This window comes from Hesperophylax consimilis, chromosome 5 (genome assembly GCF_061612785.1).
Source record: "Hesperophylax consimilis isolate HC1 chromosome 5, BYU_Hcon_1.0, whole genome shotgun sequence".
Lineage (NCBI taxonomy): Eukaryota > Metazoa > Arthropoda > Insecta > Trichoptera > Limnephilidae > Hesperophylax > Hesperophylax consimilis.
The window spans coordinates 36,821,287-36,847,825 of NC_142840.1; the positions used below are offsets into that span (position 1 = coordinate 36,821,287).

General features: G+C 32.5%; 3 protein-coding genes across 3 annotated transcripts; 1 reads left to right on the forward strand and 2 right to left on the reverse strand.

Moving 5' to 3' along the window:
* Nucleotides 1-16,828: 16,828 nt before the first annotated feature.
* On the reverse strand, nucleotides 16,829-17,227 carry LOC149423885 (LIRP-like). The gene has a single exon (XM_089631917.1). It carries the CDS (start codon nucleotides 17,225-17,227, stop codon nucleotides 16,829-16,831), a length of 399 nt encoding a protein of 132 aa, XP_089488043.1.
* Nucleotides 17,228-19,857: 2,630 nt separating this feature from the next.
* Nucleotides 19,858-20,229, forward strand: LOC149423886 (bombyxin B-5-like). The gene has a single exon (XM_089631918.1). The coding sequence runs from the start codon at nucleotides 19,858-19,860 to the stop codon at nucleotides 20,227-20,229; it is 372 nt and encodes a 123-aa protein (XP_089488044.1).
* A 4,473-nt stretch (nucleotides 20,230-24,702) lies between these two features.
* LOC149423887 (insulin-like peptide 5) lies at nucleotides 24,703-25,547 on the reverse strand. Its single transcript, XM_089631919.1, has 2 exons — nucleotides 25,487-25,547; nucleotides 24,703-25,076 (listed from the first exon to the last, which is right to left on the reverse strand). Exons 1-2 carry the CDS (start codon nucleotides 25,545-25,547, stop codon nucleotides 24,703-24,705), a joined length of 435 nt encoding a protein of 144 aa, XP_089488045.1.
* Nucleotides 25,548-26,539: the final 992 nt, after the last annotated feature.

The window sequence follows — 26,539 nt, forward strand, 5'->3', positions numbered from 1 at the left end:
ATGGAAAAATATAAAACTAGGAAAATTACAAAACATTGGTAAGATAAACAGAGCTACGTAGTTTCTATAGTTAAATTATATTAAATTTCTTTCTGAAATTATTATTCGAAATAAGATTAATTATGTTCGACGTATTCACTCTTTATTCTGTGGTAGTATTGAAGAAAATAATTTATGAATACCTACATGCTTGAAGACGTTAACCTGGGAATTTCTTATCTTTTAAGAAAAGGAAGGAGAGGAAGATCTGGGAAGGAAAAATATAAAAGAGGTGGGTAGGAATCTGGCAGTCAGTGTTTCCAGAAAAGACGGACTTTTGAATTCATCTCTCGATAGGTCGAGATTCCTGCTGGAGAGGTTAAAAGATCTCCCTCAACCAGTCTCTCCAGTCCGGCTCACAACTCAGTAGGTCAGCAGACGAGCTAGACAATCCTCACCTCAAAGTTATAGTGAACCACTTGGGGCGACCAATGGATGGTTCCTGGGGCGGCGGTACCCAAATTAAATTATTATGATTAATGTGACCACATAAGAGTCCCAACTGCTCCCAACCGGATGGTGTCAGCGGGACTATGAAATTCCCAATTAGGGTATGTTGTGAGTTTTAGGGTAGGGGGGGGGGGAAAGGAGATGAGTAGAGGAAGTACCTGACTATTCAAATCTTGTCACCAAACACAGCTAAAGCAATTTTAAGCAACTTTTCAATGCAGAATGGTTGTCTTTCACCAAAGCGATACTGAGAATATCTTCCACTCTGGAAAGTGCCGCAAATATACCATATCTATATTATTTATAATAGATTAATTATTGTGATTAATTACTACAAAGGCCATTAAAACGTTAATTAATATTAAGTATTGTGTTGGGAAGTAAGAGCTTCGTAGATGCACGCACAGATGGCAGTGCATAGAGCTTGCGTGGAAGTCCGGAAGATGGAGCCAGTGGCCAGTAGTCGCCAGGGCCAGTGGTAAGGCTCTCAGAGAAACTTACTGTTTCAGATTCCAATTAGCCAGCTTAGGTTATAAATCCCTGATTAATCTAAAAGAACCACTAATTTATTAACTCCTTCCAAAACGAGTTGGAGACCTGTTTGTACGAACACAACATATTGTAAGGTATAAACAATGCGACGATTGATTTCATATTATTGACAAAAATAATTGTGTTTTAGTTTTTACACACTAACGGACTTATTAAAAAACGTGACGAAAATGTGGTAGAGTTACCTACCTCCCTAATATAGATGGGCGGCGAGCGGCCACTATAATTGGCCAATTGTACTACCTTAGGTAAAGACTTAATACACTGGCTATGATTTAAAAGACTACATATTTTACTGCAACCGAAAATCATAGTTACTACATTATATGATCTATTCAGACTTAAACTGACGAAAAATAACACATTTAAATATATAAAATTACATGAATATAATAGTGAGTGTAAATTTGGGAGGGTACCGCCTGGAGAGGCAGTAGACTTAAAATTAGTTTGAAATAAAAAATTAAAATAGTGGACAGAAGAGACATCTCTGGTCAATTTTTGTATAGATTTTGCTCTGCAATCAGATGGATTCATCCGAATTATATCATTTGACAAAAGAGGGCACCACTCTGTTTGGTGGATTTAAGACAAAAGGATTAATATATTTTAGTCACAATAAAGTGACCACTTTAGAATTACAATGTGTTAATTCTTTATTATTCAAAATTCCACTCTCTTGAGAGCTGGTGGTGACAGATTATAGCTTCATAGTGCGAAAGCAAATATTATTGTGTCGATCACTAGTCCGCTGCCGAATTTGAAGATTGAGGAGCTAAACTCAACGGGAGTGATATTTCTGGTGAGTCTTCTGTTTTTATGTATTTTGGTGGCTGGATTATAAGTTGTTACTTCTCCTGCAGAGTGAATTTAATAATCAACCAATTTTTTTCGTAGGGATTTAAATTCCCTGATGGTCTGTGTTACTACAGCCAGATCATCACCACCGCCCTATCGGGAACCATTTAAGGTATAACTAACACCTCTGCCACAGGTCACCACAAGCGTTTCGCTACGTTTAGTGACTCAGTTTAGTGTTCAGAGTGAGCCTGCCCACCAGCTGCCTGGCGTGCCAGATCTGGAGAAGATGGTTTGGGAGACCCATTGACCTCTCTTTAGTGGTCTTTCTTGACCCATCACCTTGCGGCGCAGCGGTATCAATAGATTCTGTGACCGTGTATGTCATCAAAATGACATTTCAACACACCTCCAAAAAATGATATGTAGTCATGAAAAGTGATGAAACAAAAACTAGAATAAATAGGTTACATAGGTAACTAAAGTAGAAATGAGAAATGAGGTTTTTTCCTACTTCATTTCTCCGCAAAGGTGGCCAGAGATGTTCGAATGCCACCCTACTAATTACTTTATAGCTCGTGTTCCTTGCTTCATTCACGATCATTCATACAATTCTGTCATTTCGATACTTAAAGCTTACCTATAGGTGGCACTACCTAATATAGGGTTTTCCAATAAGAGGTGTTATTTTGAATAGCCCGCTATTTCGGTAGATGTTACTTTTGAAGCTGTCAGTTTTTGAAATTTGACAAGTAGAAACTACGCCATTAATAAAAATGGAACGATACACGCTTCATCAACGCATTGAAATTATTAAAATTCACTATTATTAATTATTAGAATTCCATCGAAAAATCATCTTGAGTGACGAGGCCCATTTCCACCTCGGTGGCTTCATCAACAAGCAAAATTGTCGCATCTGGGACTCGGAAAACCCAAGAGTTATTGTTGAAAAGCCTCTCTATCCTCAACGTGTGACTGTTTGGTGCGGTTTATGGTCCGGCGAAGTCATTGGACCTTACTTTTTTGAAAATGAGGCTGGAGCAACAGTTACGGTGAATGGATTGCGCTATCGAGAGATGAATAATGATGTTTTATGGCCAAAATTGGATGATATTGATCTGGACAACGTTTACTTTCAACAAGACGGCGCTACGTGCCACACAAGCAACGAAACCATTGATCTTTTACGGGAAAAGTTTCTTTGAAAACCCTGTTCTTAATTTTCTTGATCAACTATAGTCTTCTTCTCAATCGTTGGGTCACCCGGACTGTCTCTTCCACCTACTATTATGCGTTATGATGTCACTTAAAATTATTGGTAATCGGGTTAAAAACGGGATTGCAGACTGTTTCCTGACAAACTTTTAGTAAAGTACTAATAAATAATATATAATACTTGTGCCTTGATAACATGTATTATAATAACGAAGAATGAATATATTAGGATTTTCACAAATACATGTTCCAACGTCGTGATAATATATTCGTCATTTATTAAAAGTTTATCAGGAAAACTATTAATTCATTTGTCAAGGTCTGTATTTTCATTTTTAACCGGATTATGATTAATTTGAAGAGATTCTTCATAAATTTGCAATACTCATTTTTCTCACTCTTCTTTGTACATTTCCTCAAAGTACACTAGGTACACTTATCCTAGTCATGATTCAGAAAAAAACTTAATTAGTAGGTACCTACTTAAGAGATTTATTTATTGTGTTGAATTTTCATTTTGATGAAATATCATGGAACCGATAGATTAAAACGTCCGTCACTTCTGAACACACTGATCCCAACATTCCTACCCATCCCTCATACCTTTTAACTTACCAGAACTTCCTCTCCTATCCTTAAATAAAACCTCTAAACAGCATATCCACATAGGCCCTGAGATAAAATAATTTTCCTCAGTGACTCCTGTATGGGGTTAATGTAAAACAAAACAACAAACGTTGACCATTTTATGAACAAAACCACCATTTATGAAAATATTACAAGAAGATATATAAATAGCTGTCACCCACGGTTTCCATAGCGCACAGAATCTCATAGCGCACATGCGTGAACTCATTACTACTCGTAAATGCAAACATATTGTTGTCGGATCTAAATCTTCTTATTACCAAGATAAATGTACGACGAACGTTTTAAGAATGCGCGAATTTTGTCATTTATTTAAAAAAATATTATTAAATATATATTTAAATGTATTTGTAACTTTGATGTAATATTAATTTTCTTATAATTAAATTATACATAAGTAAATTAAATCCTCAGCACGGGAGATCCCAGTGAGGATATCATTATATCTATTTGTTACACAAAAAAAGATAATAAAACACTTATTTTTTTTTTTTTCTTTTTTAACTTCCGATTTAGTTGTCCGGGTTAAATCTTCCCCAAAGGAAAAACTTAACCCTTCCACTCACTTTTCCACAAATGATCATCTAGTCAATCAACATTATGTAAGTGCATTATATTAGCAAAATAAATACAAAACAATACAAGAACAACACGTCAATTCACCAGAGATCAAATGGGAAAATAATTAACCGACTCCAGATATTTTCATATCAGAGGGTTCGGCTCGGTAGAACTTCTAACAGGGCCTATAAATCCTACTGATCCCTCAACATAAATATTTAAAAAATCTTTTGTTATCCTACATGTATTCAAAATGACCGACTTTTGCATCTTTATATATAATTTTTTTGATAGATCTAATACGCCTAAATTTTTAATTAGAGAGCTAGGTATAATGCCAGTAGCCGAAATAACGAATGGTAATATTTTTATAGTCTGAGAATGCCAAATTCTTTTTATTTCATTTCCTAAATCTGTGTATTTTCTTATTTTTTCACTAACAGATTTTTGAATATTACAAGAATTTGGAATAGCGACATCAATGATATAAGTTATTTTTTTAATTTTGTCATGCAAAACTATATCGGGTCTATTATGACTAATCGCTCGGTCTGTTAGTATAGTTTTATCATAATATATTTTATAAAATTCGTTTTCTAAAAATGAATTTGGTTCGTATTCATAATATGGTACTACATTACGGCAGTCAATCAAGTTATGTTTAATTACCAAATTTTGGTGAATTATTTTTAAAACTTGATTGTGCCTAAATGTATACTCGGACGGTGCTAGTATAGAACATCCCGATATAATATGTTCTATAGTTTCCGGAAAAACCAAACATTTTCTACACAAATCATCAATTTGATTTGTATATTTGATTATATGCTTTCTATAATTTTTAGTATTAATGACTCTATCCTGAATGGCAAGCATAAATCCTTCTATTTCTGCGCTCAACTCTCCAATACTCAACCATTTGTTTGACGAAATTTTGTCAACATACGTTTGGTTGAGATAATTGAAGTGTTTTGCGTGTAAAATTTTATTTGACCAGGAATCTAATAATTCCTGGTTGGGATTTATAAAAATGTTAGCATTCTCATCGTATAAATTTAAAGGTGTAATATTTCTATCTGCCTTGCAAATTATTTTGTGCATTTCTGAGCTATGAGCTTTCCTATGGAAAAAAGTTCTTAGCATTTCTACCTGATTATGTTTCAAAGAAGTTATTTTGACTATACCTCTACCTCCTAAATTTCTAGGTAAATTAACTCGTTCTATAGCTGAATTTGAATGATGGCAATTAAACTTTGTTAGCGTAGTTCTAATTAATCTTTCTAAGTTATCTAAATCGGTATTAGACCATTTAATTATGGCAAATGAGTACGTTAATAGAGGTATTGCCCAAGTATTTATTGCTTTTACTAAATTTTTAGCAGATAGATTGCATTTTAAAATTTTCCTGATCCTAGTTTGAAATTAAATCCTAATATCATTTTTAATACTAGTATGGTCTAATCTATTTGATTGTGGGTATCCTAAATACTTATAAACCTCATCCCTTTTCATACTAGTAATTTGGAAATTTCTAAATATACTCTCGTCCCCATCTACAATTTTGCCTTTCTCTATATGGATCGTTCTACATTTATCTAAACCAAAAGTCATTTTGATATCATCTGAAAAGTTTTTAACTACCTCGATCATTTTCTCTAAATTTTGTTCAGAATTCGAAAATAATTTTATGTCATCCATATATAATAAATGCGAAATTGTACTACTCTCCCTTGTATTACCCAAACTTGCTTTTAATTAACATTTTAGATAGAGGATTCAATGCTAAACAAAACCAAAGAGGACTCAATGAGTCTCCTTGAAAAATTCCTCTTTTAATTGAAATTCCCGGTATTACTATTTTCTTACCTTTTAAATTGATAAGTAAATTGGTATTCCAAAAGGACATAATATTTTCCAAAAAGCTGATAATAATGGGGTTAATTTTATATATATTTAATACTTTGATCAGCCACGAGTGCGGGACACTATCGAAAGCCTTTTGGTAGTCTATATAGCAAGTATGTAAATTACGTTTTCGAGTTTGAATCTGTCTTAGAATTACAGAATCAATAACTAATTGTTCTTTACATCCCATATGTTTTCTGCGACAACCTTTTTGTTGTTCAGATAAAATATTTTTTTCATCTAAATGAGTATATATTAAATCTGTCAAGCAAGAGGTTAATATTTTGTATATTGTCGGTAAACATGTAATGGGTCTGTACTGAGAAGGATTATTAATATTTTCGCTTTTGGGCAACATATAAGTAATGCCCTTAGTTAGAAAATTTGGAAAATTTTGTGGTTGACTGACAAATTTTGAAAGATTTTTTGCCAAAAGAGGATGTAAAGTAGTTAGACGTTTGTACCAAAAATTATGTATCCAATCGCAACCCGTGGCTTTCCAATTATGAGTATTTTTAATAATTTTGGTTAACAATTCAACCGATATATTAGAAAAACTCATTTGTTCAATGCCTGAAAAATTGAGTTCTTCATTTTCTATCCAGGGACTTGACTCGTTATGTTTTATATCTTTACTCCAAATTTTAGTCCAAAAATCGCGCATATCTGATTCAGATGGCAACGGAATATTATTATTCGTAATAATATTTTGTTTATCGTCAAGTTTGGAATAAAATATTTTTTCATTTTTATGGAATAATCTGTTATTATTTTTTTTATTATACGTATAATTATATCTTTTTAATCTATTAGCTTTTACGCCTAATTTTTGTTTTAATAAATCCAATAAATCATTGATTATATTTTCATTATTATGACTATCTATATTATAACCAAATTTTCTCCCAATTTCATCTACATGTCTCAAAATTTTCCTACTTCTATTCCCATTTTTATATTCTATTACTCTAGCTATGTTACTTCTTAAAAATACTACATCATTTTCTAATCTGATCTGCCGTTCTGGTTTACTATGACTATATGATCTATCATCAGAGGATGATAATTTGATTCCTAACTTATTACAAACAGTAATAGCAGTAGCATATACTATTGTATGAAGATCTAAAAAACTAATTTCGTCAAATATGATTTTTGGTAAAATTATGTTATTTAATTCAAAAATTAATTTAGATAATTTCTTTGACGTATGTAATTTTGGTAATTTTGGTCTAACTGCTGGCTCTACATCTATATATCTGTTTATATTATTATGAAGTAAGTTAGCTAATTCTACTACATTATCATCAACACAGTTTAAATTTGCAATGTTGATTTCCCTAAGATTATAAATAACGTCTAAGTTATTTGAATCTACTGTAATATCATTGGACATTTCGACTAGAATAGCATCCAAACTATCTACATTCAATGCATCTGATATGACATTACTTGTGTCAATTTGTTCTAAATTATTTACCATTTGCAATCTATCTGCTACTTCTCTTTTAATCTGTTCTAATGTGACTACAGGAATTAAATTATTTTTGAAAATTGCTCGCTTTTGGTCTGCTAATCTTTGTTCGTTTACCTGGGCAATCGGATAATTTTGTGAGAAAAGTGAATGTAATTTTTTCCTATATAACAACATATCTGTTTCTAGTTTGGTTACATAAAAAATATGAACGAACAATGAACATATTGAATTATTTTTTTATGCTTCCGATTTTGTTGTCCGGGTTAAATCTTCCCATAGGAAAAACTAAACCCTTCCACTCACTTTTCCACAAATGATCAGCTAGTCAATCAACACTATGCAAGTGCATTATATAAGTAAAATAAATACAAAACAATACAAGAACAACAACACGTCAACTCACCAGAGATCAAATGGGAAAAAAAATTCACCGACTCCAGATATTTTCATATCAGAGGGTTCGGCTCGGTAGTACTTCTAACAGGGCCTATAAATCCTACTGATCCCTCAACATAAATATTTAAAAAATCTTTCGTTATCCTACATGTATTCAAAATGACCGACTTTTGCATCTTTATATATAAATTTTTTGATAGATCTAATACGCCTAAATTTTTAATTAGAGAGCTAGGTATAATGCCAGTAGCCGAAATAACGAATGGTAATATTTTTATAGTCTGAGAATGCCAAATTCTTTTTATTTCATTTCCTAAATCTGTGTATTTTCTTATTTTTTCACTAACAGATTTTTGAATATTTCAGGAATTTGGAATAGCGACATCAATGATATAAGTTATTTTTTTTAATTTTGTCATGTAAAACTATATCGGGTCTATTATGACTAATCGCTCGGTCTGTTAGTATAGTTTTATCATAATATATTTTATAAAATTCGTTTTCTAAAAATGAATTTGGTTCGTATTCATAATATGGTACTACATTACGGCAGTCAATCAAGTTATGTTTAATTACCAAATTTTGGTGAATTATTTTTAAAACTTGATTGTGCCTAAATGTATACTCGGATGGTGCTAATATAGAACATCCCGATATAATATGTTCTATAGTTTCCGGAAAAGCCAAACATTTTCTACACAAATCATCAATTTGATTTGTATATTTGATTATATGCTTTCTATAATTTTTAGTATTAATGACTCTATCCTGAATGGCAAGCATAAATCCTTCTATTTCTGCGCTCAACTCTCCAATACTCAACCATTTGTTTGACGAAATTTTGTCAACATACGTTTGGTTGAGATAATTGAAGTGTTTTGCGTGTAAAATTTTATTTGACCAGGAATCTAATAATTCCTGGTTGGGATTTATAAAAATGTTGGCATTCTCATCGTATAAATTTAAAGGTGTAATATTTCTATCTGCCTTGCAAATTATTTTGTGCATTTCTGAGCTATGAGCTTTCCTATGGAAAAAGTTCTTAGCATTTCTACCTGATTATGTTTCAAAGAAGTTATTTTGACTATACCTCTACCTCCTAAATTTCTAGGTAAATTAACTCGTTCTATAGCTGAATTTGGATGATGGCAATTAAACTTTGTTAGCGTAGTTCTAATTAATCTTTCTAAGTTATCTAAATCTGTATTAGACCATTTAATTATGCCAAATGAGTACGTTAATAGAGGTATTGCCCAAGTATTTATTGCTTTTACTAAATTTTTAGCAGATAGATTGCATTTTAAAATTTTCCTGATCCTAGTTTGAAATTTAATCCTAATATCATTTTTAATACTACTATGGTCTAATCTATTTGATTGTGGGTATCCTAAATACTTATAAACCTCATCCCTTTTCATACTAGTAATTTGGAAATTTCTAAATATACTCTCGTCCCCATCTACAATTTTGCCTTTCTCTATATGGATCGTTCTACATTTATCTAAACCAAATGTCATTTTGATATCATCTGAAAAGTTTTTAACTACCTCGATCATTTTCTCTAAATTTTGTTCAGAATTCGAAAATAATTTTATGTCATCCATATATAATAAATGCGAAATTGTACTACTCTCCCTTGTATTACCCTTAACTTTTATTCCAAACTTGCTTTTAATTAACATTTTAGATAGAGGATTCAATGCTAAACAAAACCAAAGAGGACTCAATGAGTCTCCTTGAAAAATTCCTCTTTTAATTGAAATGCCCGGTATTACTATTTTCTTACCTTTTAAATTGATAAGTAAATTGGTATTCCAAAAGGACATAATATTTTCCAGAAAGCTAATAATAATGGGGTTAATTTTATATATATTTAATACTTTGATCAGCCACGAGTGCGGGACACTATCGAAAGCCTTTTGGTAGTCTATATAGCAAGTATGTAAATTACGTTTTCGAGTTTGAATCTGTTTTAGAATTACAGAATCAATAACTAATTGTTCTTTACATCCCATATGTTTTCTGCGACAACCTTTTTGTTGTTCAGATAAAATATTTTTTTCATCTAAATGAGTATATATTAAATCTGTCAAGCAAGAGGTTAATATTTTGTATATTGTCGGTAAACATGTAATGGGTCTGTACTGAGAGGGATTATTAATATTTTCGCTTTTGGGCAACATATAAGTAATGCCCTTAGTTAGAAAATTTGGAAAATTTTGTGGTTGACTGACAAATTTTGAAAGATTTTTTGCCAAAAGAGGATGTAAAGTAGTTAGACGTTTCTACCAAAAATTATGTATCCAATCGCAACCCGTGGCTTTCCAATTATGAGTATTTTTAATAATTTTGGTTAACAATTCAACAGATATATTAGAAAAACTCATTTGTTCAATGCCTGAAAAATTGAGTTCTTCATTTTCTATCCAGGGACTTGACTCGTTATGTTTTATATCTTTACTCCAAATTTTAGTCCAAAAATCGCGCATATCTGATTCAGATGGCAACGGAATATTATTATTCGAAATAATATTTTGTTTATCGTCAAGTTTGGAATAAAATATTTTTTCATTTTTATGGAATAATCTGTTATTATTTTTTTTATTATACGTATAATTATATCTTTTTAATCTACTAGCTTTTACGCCTAATTTTTGTTTTAATAAATCCAATAAATCATTGATTATATTTTCATTATTATGACTATCTATATTATAACCAAATTTTCTCCCAATTTCATCTACATGTCTCAAAATTTTCCTACTTCTATTCCCATTTTTATATTCTATTACTCTAGCTATGTTACTTCTTAAAAATACTACATCATTTTCTAATCTGATCTGCCATTCTGGTTTACTATGACTATATGATCTATCATCAGAGGATGATAATTTGATTCCTAACTTATTACAAACAGTAATAGCAGTAGCATATACTATTGTATGAAGATCTAAAAAACTAATTTCGTCAAATATGATTTTTGGTAAAATTATGTTATTTAATTCAAAAATTAATTTAGATAATTTCTTTGACGTATGTAATTTTGGTAATTTTGGTCTAATTATTATTATTATTTTTTTTTTTTTTAAATTTCCGATTTAGTTGTCCGGGTTAAGTCTTCCCCAAAGGAAAAACTTAACCCTTCCACTCACTTTTCCACAAATGATCATCTAGTCAATCAACATTATGTAAGTGCATTATATAAGCAAAATAAATACAAAACAATACAAGAACAACACGTCAAATCACCAGAGATCAAATGGGAAAATAATTCACCGTCTCCAGATATTTTCATATCAGAGGGTTCGGCTCGGTAGAACTTCTAACAGGGCCTATAAATCCTACTGATCCCTCAACATAAATATTTAAAAAATCTTTTGTTATCCTACATGTATTCAAAATGACCGACTTTTGCATCTTTATATATAATTTTTTTGATAGATCTAATACGCCTAAATTTTTAATTAGAGAGCTAGGTATAATGCCAGTAGCCGAAATAACGAATGGTAATATTTTTATAGTCTGAGAATGCCAAATTCTTTTTATTTCATTTCCTAAATCTGTGTATTTTCTTATTTTTTCACTAACAGATTTTTGAATATTACAGGAATTTGGAATAGCGACATCAATGATATAAGTTATTTTTTTAATTTTGTCATGTAAAACTATATCGGGTCTATTATGACTAATCGCTCGGTCTGTTAGTATAGTTTTATCATAATATATTTTATAAAATTCGTTTTCTAAAAATGAATTTGGTTCGTATTCATAATATGGTACTACATTACGGCAGTCAATCAAGTTATGTTTAATTACCAAATTTTGGTGAATTATTTTTAAAACTTGATTGTGCCTAAATGTATACTCGGACGGTGCTAATATAGAACATCCCGATATAATATGTTCTATAGTTTCCGGAAAAGCCAAACATTTTCTACACAAATCATCAATTTGATTTGTATCTTTGATTATATGCTTTCTATAATTTTTAGTATTAATGACTCTATCCTGAATGGCAATCATAAATCCTTCTATTTCTGCGCTCAACTCTCCAATACTCAACCATTTGTTTGACGAAATTTTGTCAACATACGTTTGGTTGAGATAATTGAAGTGTTTTGCGTGTAAAATTTTATTTGACCAGGAATCTAATAATTCCTGGTTGGGATTTATAAAAATGTTGGCATTCTCATCGTATAAATTTAAAGGTGTAATATTTCTATCTGCCTTGCAAATTATTTTGTGCATTTCTGAGCTATGAGCTTTCCTATGGAAAAAGTTCTTAGCATTTCTACCTGATTATGTTTCAAAGAAGTTATTTTGACTATACCTCTACCTCCTAAATTTCTAGGTAAATTAACTCGTTCTATAGCTGAATTTGGATGATGGCAATTAAACTTTGTTAGCGTAGTTCTAATTAATCTTTCTAAGTTATCTAAATCTGTATTAGACCATTTAATTATGCCAAATGAGTACGTTAATAGAGGTATTGCCCAAGTATTTATTGCTTTTACTAAATTTTTAGCAGATAGATTGCATTTTAAAATTTTCCTGATCCTAGTTTGAAATTTAATCCTAATATCATTTTTAATACTACTATGGTCTAATCTATTTGATTGTGGGTATCCTAAATACTTATAAACCTCATCCCTTTTCATACTAGTAATTTGGAAATTTCTAAATATACTCTCGTCCCCATCTACAATTTTGCCTTTCTCTATATGGATCGTTCTACATTTATCTAAACCAAAAGTCATTTTGATATCATCTGAAAAGTTTTTAACTACCTCGATCATTTTCTCTAAATTTTGTTCAGAATTCGAAAATAATTTTATGTCATCCATATATAATAAATGCGAAATTGTACTACTCTCCCTTGTATTACCCTTAACTTTTATTCCAAACTTGCTTTTAATTAAAATTTTAGATAGAGGATTCAATGCTAAACAAAACCAAAGAGGACTCAATGAGTCTCCTTGAAAAATTCCTCTTTTAATTGAAATGCCCGGTATTACTATTTTCTTACCTTTTAAATTGATAAGTAAATTGGTATTCCAAAAGGACATAATATTTTCCAGAAAGCTAATAATAATGGGGTTAATTTTATATATATTTAATACTTTGATCAGCCACGAGTGCGGGACACTATCGAAAGCCTTTTGGTAGTCTATATAGCAAGTATGTAAATTACGTTTTCGAGTTTGAATCTGTTTTAGAATTACAGAATCAATAACTAATTGTTCTTTACATCCCATATGTTTTCTGCGACAACCTTTTTGTTGTTCAGATAAAATATTTTTTTCATCTAAATGAGTATATATTAAATCTGTCAAGCAAGAGGTTAATATTTTGTATATTGTCGGTAAACATGTAATGGGTCTGTACTGAGAGGGATTATTAATATTTTCGCTTTTGGGCAACATATAAGTAATGCCCTTAGTTAGAAAATTTGGAAAATTTTGTGGTTGACTGACAAATTTTGAAAGATTTTTTGCCAAAAGAGGATGTAAAGTAGTTAGACGTTTGTACCAAAAATTATGTATCCAATCGCAACCCGTGGCTTTCCAATTATGAGTATTTTTAATAATTTTGGTTAACAATTCAACAGATATATTAGAAAAAATCATTTGTTCAATGCCTGAAAAATTGAGTTCTTCATTTTCTATCCAGGGACTTGACTCGTTATGTTTTATATCTTTACTCCAAATTTTAGTCCAAAAATCGCGCATATCTGATTCAGATGGCAACGGAATATTATTATTCGAAATAATATTTTGTTTATCGTCAAGTTTGGAATAAAATATTTTTTCATTTTTATGGAATAATCTGTTATTATTTTTTTTATTATACGTATAATTATATCTTTTTAATCTACTAGCTTTTACGCCTAATTTTTGTTTTAATAAATCCAATAAATCATTGATTATATTTTCATTATTATGACTATCTATATTATAACCAAATTTTCTCCCAATTTCATCTACATGTCTCAAAATTTTCCTACTTCTATTCCCATTTTTATATTCTATTACTCTAGCTATGTTACTTCTTAAAAATACTACATCATTTTCTAATCTGATCTGCCATTCTGGTTTACTATGACTATATGATCTATCATCAGAGGATGATAATTTGATTCCTAACTTATTACAAACAGTAATAGCAGTAGCATATACTATTGTATGAAGATCTAAAAATCTAATTTCGTCAAATATGATTTTTGGTAAAATTATGTTATTTAATTCAAAAATTAATTTAGATAATTTCTTTGACGTATGTAATTTTGGTAATTTTGGTCTAACTGTTGGCTCTACATCTATATATCTTTTTATATTATTATGAAGTAAGTTAGCTAATTCTACTACATTATCATCAACAAAGTTTAAATTTGCAATGTTGATTTCCCTAAGATTATAAATAACGTCTAAGTTATTTGAATCTACTGTAATATCATTGGACATTTCTACTAGAATATTATCCAAATTATCTACATTCAATGCATCTGATATGACAGTACTTGTGTTAATTTGTTCTAAATTATTTACCATTTGCAATCTATCTGCTACTTCTCTTTTAATCTGTTCTAATGTGACTACAGAAATTAAATTATTTTTGAAAATTGCTCGCTTTTGGTCTGCTAATCTTTGTTCGTTTACCTGGGCAATCGGATAATTTTGTGAGAAAAGTGAATGTAATTTTTTCCTATATAACAACATATCTGTTTCTAGTTTGGTTACATAAAAATATGAACGAACAATGAACATATTGACATCGTTCGTCCATTTCATACGTTGTCTAGGAATACCTGCTTTTGTTTTTTGGGGTCTTAGACTATCCATGTTCATCTGTATAGATGACATAATAATCCCCTGTTCATCTACGTTGGTTGCAAATGACATTGTTGTCATTTGGCAAAACAACTAGGAGATGATTGTATCGTTACTGCTACATTCCAGTAACCAAATCAACAAATAATTTTCAATATGACCAAATTAAATATTCTAATCAAACTACCTTTCGACATAACAAATCTATAATTTCCAATTCAACTACCTTTCAACATTACAAATCTATGAAATATTATGTTCCAGAAAAAACGATAACATAAAAATATACCTTTAAAATTTATTTTTTTCAAATGAATGTCAAATATTGTTGTTTACCTTGGTTACTGGGGTCCTAAAATAATAAAAAAATTTTAAATCGTATTTATTTACCTAAATATCCTATGGCTTACTGGCAGTTTATTTATTGCGTTATCTGATATACTCTTCTTTAAATATTTATATGTTTTGGGATCAAAGCTAATTCTTTTCTATATGATATTACAAAAAATAATCAGAGAGCAAATGCAAAGCATATGCCTCAACTAGCGTTGCTAAGCAATTATTTATTATTATTTTTTTTTTTTTTTTTAAACTTCCGATTTAGTTGTCCGGGTTAAGTCTTCCCCAAAGGAAAAACTTAACCCTTCCACTCACTTTTCCACAAATGATCAGCTAGTCAATCAACACTATGTAAGTGCATTATATAAGTAAAATAAATACAAAACAATACAAGAACAACAACACGTCAAATCACCAGATATCAAATGGGAAAAAAAATTCACCGTCTCCAGATATTTTCATATCAGAGGGTTCGGCTCGGTAGAACTTCTAACAGGGCCTATAAATCCTACTGATCCCTCAACATAAATATTTAAAAAATCTTTTGTTATCCTACATGTATTCAAAATGACCGACTTTTGCATCTTTATATATAAATTTTTTGATAGATCTAATACGCCTAAATTTTTAATTAGAGAGCTAGGTATAATGCCAGTAGCCGAAATAACGAATGGTAATATTTTTATAGTCTGAGAATGCCAAATTATTTTTATTTCATTTCCTAAATCTGTGTATTTTCTTATTTTTTCACTAACAGATTTTTGAATATTACAGGAATTTGGAATAGCGACATCAATGATATAAGTTATTTTTTTAATTTTGTCATGTAAAACTATATCGGGTCTATTATGACTAATCGCTCGGTCTGTTAGTATAGTTTTATCATAATATATTTTATAAAATTCGTTTTCTAAAAATGAATTTGGTTCGTATTCATAATATGGTACTACATTACGGCAGTCAATCAAGTTATGTTTAATTACCAAATTTTGGTGAATTATTTTTAAAACTTGATTGTGCCTAAATGTATACTCGGACGGTGCTAATATAGAACATCCCGATATAATATGTTCTATAGTTTCCGGAAAAGCCAAACATTTTCTACACAAATCATCAATTTGATTTGTATCTTTGATTATATGCTTTCTATAATTTTTAGTATTAATGACTCTATCCTGAATTGCAAGCATAAATCCTTCTATTTCTGCGCTCAACTCTCCAATACTCAACCATTTGTTTGACTTAATTTTGTCAACATACGTTTTATTATTATTATTAAACCCAATTTTTTATTATATATTTATAAATAATACTTTCGAAATTCACTAACCAATAAAATAAAATTAGCCCACTGGCCGGGTACTCATTTACCAAAAAGAAATATTTTTTCAAGATCTTCAAAATTTCAAACCATCGATACATCTGTTGAATGATGAAATGTATAGGTTGGTAAAGAATGAATAGGTTTAAATGGGTTATGAAATATAGTTTATTCCGTACATTTTTTTTGGTAGTTTCTTCTACGTAATATATAACATATTTAATATAAGGTTTTTAGAGACAATTCTTTAAATTGAAATGGAAGCCGTTTCGAAGATAGAAGTGAGACGTATAAGAATTATGCTTTCTCAGCGCAGTAGCTTCTGAGAGTGTAGTAGTCGCAGATCTTATGGCAACACTCGTCCACCACGCCGTGGGTATAGCGCCGGGAGCGGTGGAGGAAGTCGTCCGTCTGCAGCAGCGAGTTGGCAGCCTGGCGGGACAGGAAGGGCCACGCGACGGGGTAAGATGGCAGCTGCAGCTGCTCGTAGTCGTAGCCTTCTTCCTGCAGATCATCGTCGCCCCCATCCCTCTTGGGGAACTGTGGGTTGTAGGCCCCCCGGCACACAAGAGCCAGGGCCTCCCGGAGGTGTTGGCCGCACAGCACGCGCCCCCGCTTCTCCTTCTCCTGTATCTCTTGGGCCTGGATCACACAGGCAGAGAGGCACACTAAAGTAGTAAGCCACAGGACGTTCATCTAGAATAAAATTCAAATTACAAATTACCCCTTACTCCATTTCCAAGAAATACCGGTATCATCAATATCTTGAAATGTTTTAAGCACATCAAGCGGCTTCTTTAATCAGTGAACACAAACTGGTACGGACTGTATTGTAATGAACCGTCAAGTTTTATGAGACTATCTGTCTTAAATTATGATGTAACTGGAAAAATGAAGAAATTTTTATTTTTAAATAATGAAAATAAAATTGAATGGCCAGGAATCGAACCCCAATCAACTGCTTAAAAGTTAACTATGCTTAACATTCCGCCGCTACTACAAGATAATAACACTAATTAAAATATAAGAAATAATGTTTTTTGTATTCGTAACAGTTATTATATAGTGAAAGTAAAATTATGTCACTGAGGCAGTTATACATCTCTGTAATTTTTTCAACCAAATTGATACTGCTAAAAGATCACAAGTGTGTATCAGCCGGTGGAAACCAGAAAACCCTTTAGACAAAGTAGTTTTTCTTATAAAACTCCATTGGTTTATAATATGCTCGGTAAAAATATAAGAAAAAAACTATTTAGGTTCGTTAAATCTTTTCAAGAAAATGTTCAAAAATTCCATACTAGCTGAGAGTGATGATTTTGGATTACCCATCGTAGTTTCTGTCATAAATCACTTCAGAAAGTCCATATTTGATATAATCCATCTATATATGTATTATGTAATTTACTTATTTGATTAAATATAATTGTAAAGCTGCTCAATTTGACACAGGAATTCCTAGTGAAATGAGCAGCGGAAGAAAAACAAAATGAAATATAATAAAATTTACTTCCGTAGGCCGGGATTTAAGCCTGCGACCTCCGGACTCGTAGCCAAGGATTGTAACAAGACCGTCAAATTCCGATGATTATCAAAAGACATTGTGATTTGCAAGGATTCTTATCGAATCAATATTACTCACCTCTGGTAGAGTTGTTTGGTGATCGAAGTCTAAAAGACAAGTGATGTCTGTGTTAGGTAAGCCTCCTCTTTTATAGTCCGTCCGACTTTAAAGAAATCATTTTTCTATTATAAATCAGATTATATGAAATAATTACGGAAAGCAAAAGTAAGGTGTCAATAAATATGTTTGGGGTATAATTATGCAGATTATGAAAATGGCGCCATAAAAATTATTATTATTACAAGCGGGTGGGTGGAATTACTGGGCTGGTAATAAATCTAATGAAATGTAAAGTGATTAGTTAAACATGAAATTAGTGCCAAATGACTGGAGATGGGTGAGATCTTCAATGCCAAATATTTTCTCCGTACTCGGTCTCCAGCCATAAAAAGGAACGTTAGACTGAAAAAGGTATCACTTTTCTTTGTGATTTCGACCACCACACCAGTCAAGGTGAGCTTGTCTATTTAGTTCCTAATAAAACGATTACTTCGGAGATTGTAAAATTGAATTTTACATCTGTATATTTTTATTTATTGTTAATTGTAAATTGTAGTATAGACAGTCCTGATCTAATTAACCCCATTGAATTTCATATACCTAAGAGAGCTACTCGTTCCAAATCCTGTTTAAATGTAACAGTACCGGGACTGAGCATTTCAAACACTCGTACCTAGATTACAACAAGTTAGTAAAAGGTACTCAGAAGTGGCGCCTGTATTTTTTATTCCTATTTATTTTTTGCATCTCACTGTACATAAATGATGTTTTTTATTTTTATAAAAATCAACCTCATTAGGACTAAGCCTGTATCGAGGTTGACAATTTACATTTGAGTGAAGCAAACATAGAGTAATCACAAACATAAAGCAATACTACATACTAACAAATAATAATATTTCAAAAAGAAAGAAAAAATATTTATTAAATATAATGATAAAACTATACTAACAGACCGAGCGATTAGTCATAATAGACCCGATATAGTTTTACATGACAAAATTAAAAAAATAACTTATATCATTGATGTTGCTATTCCAAATTCCTGTAATATTCAAAAATCTGTTAGTGAAAAAATAAGAAAATACACAGATTTAGGAAATGAAATAAAAAGAATTTGGCATTCTCAGACTATAAAAATATTACCATTCGTTATTTCGGCTACTGGCATTATACCTAGCTCTCTAATTAAAAATTTAGGCGTATTAGATCTATCAAAAAAATTATATATAAAGATGCAAAAGTCGGTCATTTTGAATACATGTAGGATAACAAAAGATTTTTTAAATATTTATGTTGAGGGATCAGTAGGATTTATAGGCCCTGTTAGAAGTTCTACCGAGCCGAACCCTCTGATATGAAAATATCTGGAGACGGTGAATTTTTTTTCCCATTTGATATCTGGTGATTTGACGTGTTGTTGTTCTTGTATTGTTTTGTATTTATTTTACTTATATAATGCACTTACATAGTGTTGATTGACTAGCTGATCATTTGTGGAAAAGTGAGTGGAAGGGTTAAGTTTTTCCTTTGGGGAAGACTTAACCCGGACAACTAAATCGGAAGTTTAAAAAAAAAAAAAAAATAATCCTCTGTTTTGGTATATTTATTTGTACGGTTGATATTAAATATATATTATGATAAATCCTCTCCATTTCACTCTAGTTTGGATTTGCATACAAATATCTTGATTAAATTGCAGATGAACTTCCTGTGGCTCACTACTTTAGTGTGCCTGTCTGTCTGTTTGGTGAAGTCCCAAGAGATGGAGAAGGAGAAGCGGGGGCGCAGGCTGTGCGGCAACCACCTGGCGGACGCCTTGGCTCTTGTGTGCCAGGGAGCCTACAACGTACAGTTCGGCAAGAGGGGCGGGGGCGGCGATGATCTGCAGGAAGAAGGCTACGACTACGAGCAGCTTCCACTGCTATCTTCCCGCCAGGCTGCGAACTCCCTGCTGCAGAGGGACGACTTCCACTACCGGTTCCGGCGCCAGACCCACGGCGTGGTGGACGAGTGCTGCTACAAGAGCTGTGACTACTATACCCTCAAGAGCTACTGCGCTAAGAAGACATAATTCTGATTCCTCATACTCTGCCAACAACTATTGGAACTCTCTTTTATTTTAGTAAAACTGTTTCTATAAAATAAACAACAATGCACTGAATAAAGAAGAATTTCAATAATGATTAATTATAGAAGAAAAATAGAGTAGACTACATAAACTATGAAATAAACTGTATTTTATAAACTATTTAAACCTTTTCATAAATTACCTACCACCCTAAACCTACCCTTTTCAGGCAAGTATTAAATTGTTTTCAAGGCGAGCGTTATTTTTTACTGTTCTAGAAGGCAATATTAGCTGAATATCAATTGGTAAAGAAGAAAATAAAAACAAAAAGTTATGTCCTCACGTATATTTTAAACTGCTTGAAACTAATCCACTGTGAAAACAAGTGTTTGCAAGTTGTTTGTTTTGTTACAATAAAAAATGTTTCAATGGAAATAATGTTTTATTCCACTACCGAAGTTGATGGTTATAAGTTTGCGAATGTCTTCTCAACATAATAGAAAAGGACAGTACTTATGATTTATTGAAACATCATTGATTATCAAGTTAAAATTATGAAATGTAGTGTAACCTTGTGCAATGTATTATATACTTAATATTATTACATGAATGAGCTAAAGAAGCTTCATCGCCAAGTATATAACTTAATTATTTATTTAAGCAACAGGGAACTCATATTAATATATAAACAGTTTTGAAGTGAAACTTCTTTAGGCGCGTAATGGATTTTCGATGGACGGAGTAAAACCGAGTCAGGATCGACACGAAAATGCGGGTACCCCCACCACCGCTCACCGTTCACTGTCCCTCTCTCACCATATGCGCTTGTTGAGGTGGGGGAGCCGCTCACGAACGTTCTCTCTCTTCTCTTCTTTCCTCTCTCTCAGACACCAGCGAACTGCGCCACGCCAAGCATCAGCTGCTTGGTTAGTATACTGCGTCGTGAGTGTAATACGAGTGAAATACGTAATTGATTGTGGTTCATACGGTTTAACAAAAGAAGTTTCACTTCTGTCTTGCGTAGGCTTGACACACCCACTTTTTTTATTTTCATTAAGTCTAAGTAATATAATAACTATCCCGAGTCAGTGGACATCTGCAATTTATCACTTAGGGAATACAACATATTGTTACTGAGGCAGATTAGTTATGTATAAAAAATACTGTATAATTATTTATTTTTTTCATCTTTATTAATTTCCATTACATGGGTGATATTTTGTGCCTGTTTATAACATAAATACAAATAACAACACAGTATTACGTTCAAGAAAAACCAAAAACAATAATGTTTCGGAGAATTTGAACAATTCATCAAATTTCAAAGTTCATATTCAAGTTCTGTGAAAGATTTTTTGAAGTTCTGTTTTTATTTCAGTTTTTTCAAGCAACTAGCCTATAATGATATAATAACAGAACTTGAATAGGACTTTCACAGAACCCGAAAACGAACGTTGAAATTTGATGAATTATTCAAATTCTCCGAAACAACCCAGTATCGTAACATTGAAAATTCATACTCAATTCACTATAAATTGGTTTTAATAAAATCTTTTATATTAGATCTGTTGAGGTTGATGATCCAAGACTTGGTATCTGATTTATATAAAGTAAGTTGAGTTCTGTCAGTGTTAATGGCCAGTGGAAGATTATTGTATAGCTTGTTGAGTTCTGTCTAATGACCAGTGGAAGAGCATTGTATAGCTTGTTGAGTTCTGTCTAATGACCAGTGGAAGAGCATTGTATAGCTTGTTGAGTTCTGTCTAATGGCTATTGGAAAAGCATTGTATGGCTTTGTTGCAAAGTATTTCAATTTTTTTTGGCCAAAAGTTGTTATGATCTTTGGTTCTAGAATCAGTTTAGACAGTGTAAAAAGCAGTTCTGTGTTTGAAGACATAGTTTTGGCATAAAGTTGCATAATGTCCAAAACACAAATTCTCGTAAGAATTTCATACAAACTGCTGGTTATCGGTAGTTTAAGAATAATCTTTATAATTAGTTTCGGAGCTTTACAAATCGGATCAATAGCGGCAGAGTTTGCTTCTCCCCAGGCTATAATACCGTACTCGATTAAAGATTGACATAGTTCATAGTAAATTGTTTTGAGTTGATTCAAGTAAGTGGCGAATATGACTTAGGAGGTATATTGATTTTCTATGTTTGTTTGCTGTAGTGATAATATGTTCTTTCCACTTTAAATCACGGTCATACATAGTACCCAAGTATTTGATTTTAATCACCCGTTCTAAGTAAGGACAATCACATACATTTGTATTTGTCAGGTGGAAACATTGATGTACATATTTAGATGAGACATGAAGCGAAAAATAGATTTCCCTTTATTACCTCCAACTCTCCCAACTCTCTAACTAAAACTACCGGATCTGGTCTACACGCACCGCGTATTGCGTTATAATAGTGGAAAAAGTTTTGACGAGATATAAGTATGCCGTAGTGCCTCTAATTGTAGCTCTATAGTTGGCACACATATTTTAATTTGATTTTCTGAGATGCTTCAGGAAGAATTAATGCTAAACTCAATATATTTGGTTCACATTAATTGTCAGTGTATTGTTATCTAACCATCTTTTAACAACAAGTTTATCATTCCAGTTACTTGATTTGAAGAGGAGAATCGTATCATCAGCGAAACTTACAATTTTGGCATCTGTAAGCAGATTGCACAATTCATTTATATAAATTAAGAATAAAGTCGGAACCGTAACGCTTCCTTGAGGCACGCCGAAACTAATTGGCAAATGATTGCTGAGACAGTTATCGATTTTTACACTTTGTTTGAAGTTTCACATACTATTTATTTGAATGTTTGGTAGTTTTTGTAAAAGTTTGGAATGTGAAATAGTATCAAATGCTTAGCATAGGTCCAAGAATATTGAAAAGCACTTTGATCCCTTGTCTAAGTTTTCAACTAAAAAATCTGTAACTATTGCGATGGCTTCAAATTAGTGGTGGATCGTGACTTTTGAGTGTGGTAGAGTGCTGTGTTTTAAAATTTTGACGTTATTGATGTTGCAACTTTAGTACACTCAAAAGTCATCAAAAGTCGCCAATGCTTCGGAGGTGCCTTTAATTTTCCTGAAGCCAAATTGACTGTGGTATAGTATTTTATTATTTTCAAGGTATTTGGCTAGTTGATTGTAAATAGCCTTTTCAAAGACTTTAGACAGTGAATTTAGTAATACATTGTTCTGACTTGACGTGTTTTGTTCACTCAGAATATTTATTTCTATAACCATATCTACCGGTGGCCTAAAAAAGAAGCAAGAAGAGCCAAGATGAAGGAAAAAGACGAAGCACGAAGAGGGGAGTGGGAGCGGGGATAAAAAGAGACTAAAATCCAAAACGGAAGAAAAACCAAGAAGAAAAGAGCCAAAAAGAGATTAGAAGAGATAACAAGATCAAAAGAGCTAAGAAGGAGCTAGAGACGGGAGAGAAGATGCTGGAAGACACAAAATTATGCAAGAAGAGTCAAGAAAAAAATGAAGAGCCGAAAAGAGCTAAGATGAGCTATGAAGGGGCGAGAAGATGCAAGAAGATCAAAAAAATTCAAGGTGAGCCGAGAAGAGCAAAGACGAGTCAAGAAGAAATAAAAAGAGACAAGAGCGAAATACAACCAAGAAGAGGCAAAAAGATACAAGAAGAGTCAAGAAGAGTCAAGAAGAGTCAAGAAGAGTCAAGAAGAGTCAAGAAGAACCATGAAGAGCCAAGAAGAGCCATAAAGAGGCAAGAAGAAGGAAACAGATTAAAAAAACGCACAATCAATTCCTTTACTCCTGCCCATCCTAAATTCCAATATTGGCTTATTAGGTTGCCATGTAAACCGGTCGATTGAACTCAACATCCTTTCTCTCCTCAGAGCACGTATTCTAAGTCCTAACAAATCAGTGCTCCCTGGTGTACCGGTCTCACCGGTACATGAGTGCTCCTGGCAGGGGTGGTACAACCAAATCGAATCGTAATTGGACGGTGGTTAGTTATGTCCAATCTAGAGCCTCTTTTGTGTATTGGAATTATGATTTCGTGTTTAAATTTATCAGGGAATCGGCCTTTTGGGATGCTTAGGTCAATAAGCTTTGTTAGGGGCTACCCTAGTTATTATTCATATGTAAAATAACGTAAAAAAGTCTTTGATAAATAAATAAAGAAAAATATGATCCTCGAAATTCAACAAATAAATCTATTTTCGGCATACTCATTTATCAAAATACGTTTTTTTTCAAGATCTTCAAACCATCGATAACCTGTTAAAATATTCAAACTATTATATTTTAAAACATCTGTTGAAGGGTAGGTACGTGTGTAGTTTGATAATAAATGAAGAGGTTTAAATAGATTATAAAATATAGTTTATTTCGTAAATTTTAGATTTTTTTTTGTTTCTTCTATGAAATACATAACATATTTAATGTAAGGTTTTAGAGACAGTTTTTTTCAATTTATGTGACTAAAAAGGAATTAGGCCTTCTTCTTAGCGCAGTAACTCCTAAGCGTGTAGAAGTCGCAGCTTTTGTAGTAACACTCATCCACCACGCCGTGGGTCTGGCGCCGGGAGCGGTGGGGGAAGTCGTACCTCTGCAGCAGCGAGTTGGTAGTCTGGGGGGAGAGGAAGGGCCAAGCGATGGGGGTAGACGGCAGTAGCAGTTGCTCATAATCGTAGCCTTCTTCCTGCAGTTCATTGCCGTCCCCGTCCCTCTTGCTGAACTGTATGTTGTAGGCCCCCTGGCACACAAGAGCCAGGGCGTCCGCCAGGTGGTTGCCACACAGCCTGCGTCCTCGCTTCTCCTTCTCTTGTATCTCTTGGGCCTGCACCACACAGGCAGAAAGGCACACTAAAGGTAGTAAGCCACAGGAAGTTCATCTGCAATTGAATCAAGACATCATAAAAAATGTGAGTAATTTCTGAGCTGTAGCGAGAATTATGATGATATCCACTATGCTCAAAGTCACCCCCCCCCCCCAGTTCAAAAGTCGCCATTATTGATAATTAAAATGTAACGCCTTTTCCCCTTAATTATATATAAATTTTAAAAACCGTTTTTGTGGTATGTGTTTTGGCCAGATAATTTCCCACAAATAATTTCCCATGGAGTCTGTAGTCAACCTTAAGAGTATTGTGGGAGTAGTTTTATTGAAACATTTACCGAAATTTATTTTTTATTGAAACATTTTATTGAAAAATTTTATTGAAACATTTTATTGAAGCATTTACCGAACCATTTTTATTGAAACATTTACCCACGGAAACCGATGAACCGTTCCACAGCCGATCTGTTGAACTCGTCGTGCGAACAGTCGTGCATGTGATATAAAATGTCAACAGGGTACAAATGTTAGGCGCGCCTTTTCCGACGATTCACCGGTGATGAAGGGAATCAATGACGCTAGTTCCTTTGAGCATCTTCCATTGAAACACCGGTAAAATAAACATTACCTCTTGACGCCAGTGATACAAAGATTATGTAAAGATATCAAACGGACGCCCGTTTCTGCCCAGAAGTATGGTTAAGCATTTTAGTGTAGAGGTAGCTGCTAAATTCAAAAGTACAGTGTTAGAAGCTATGTACCGATGCTGAAGGGATCAATGACGCTAGTTCCTTATAGCATCTTCCATTGAAAAACCGACACAGATCATGATAAAATTAAATTCTGAAATCTTTGAAGCAACCTTGTAGGTTCTATTTTATAGCTCAGCGGTCGGGGAACCGGGGTAAATTACCCCAAATGGGGTAAAAATGTTTTTTCAGGGTAATAAGAAAATTTTTCTAGTTTGATTTTGGAAGACTGAAAATATTACGTTTTGATGACATCAAGGATACAGTTATAAAACATCTTACCAAACGCAGAGAGCGGTTCTCTGACTCAATTGAGAGAAAAGCCAATCTATCGTCTTTTTGGATGCCAAAAGCTACGAAGGCTTTCAAAATTGCACATAAGGAGGCGGTAAAAAAGTTGCTGCCATTTGCAACAACCTATCTTTGTGAGCAAGGCTTTAATGAACATAAAAACGAAAAACAGAAATCGATTAAACGCCGAAGACTGTATTCAAATTGCTCTTACAACAAAAGTCCCAATTTTGAAGTAATTGTAACAAACATGAAGCAACATCATTTCTCCAAAAACAGAAAGGGAAACCTGAAAATCTCAATTTTTGTTTGATCTAATTTGAGAATTCTATTTTGTTTGTCTATTACATTTTTTTATTTTTTTTTATTTTTTTTTTATTATTTTAATATACATCATTTGGGTTACATTTACATACATATTTTGCAAAATATAATATTAAGGTTCATAT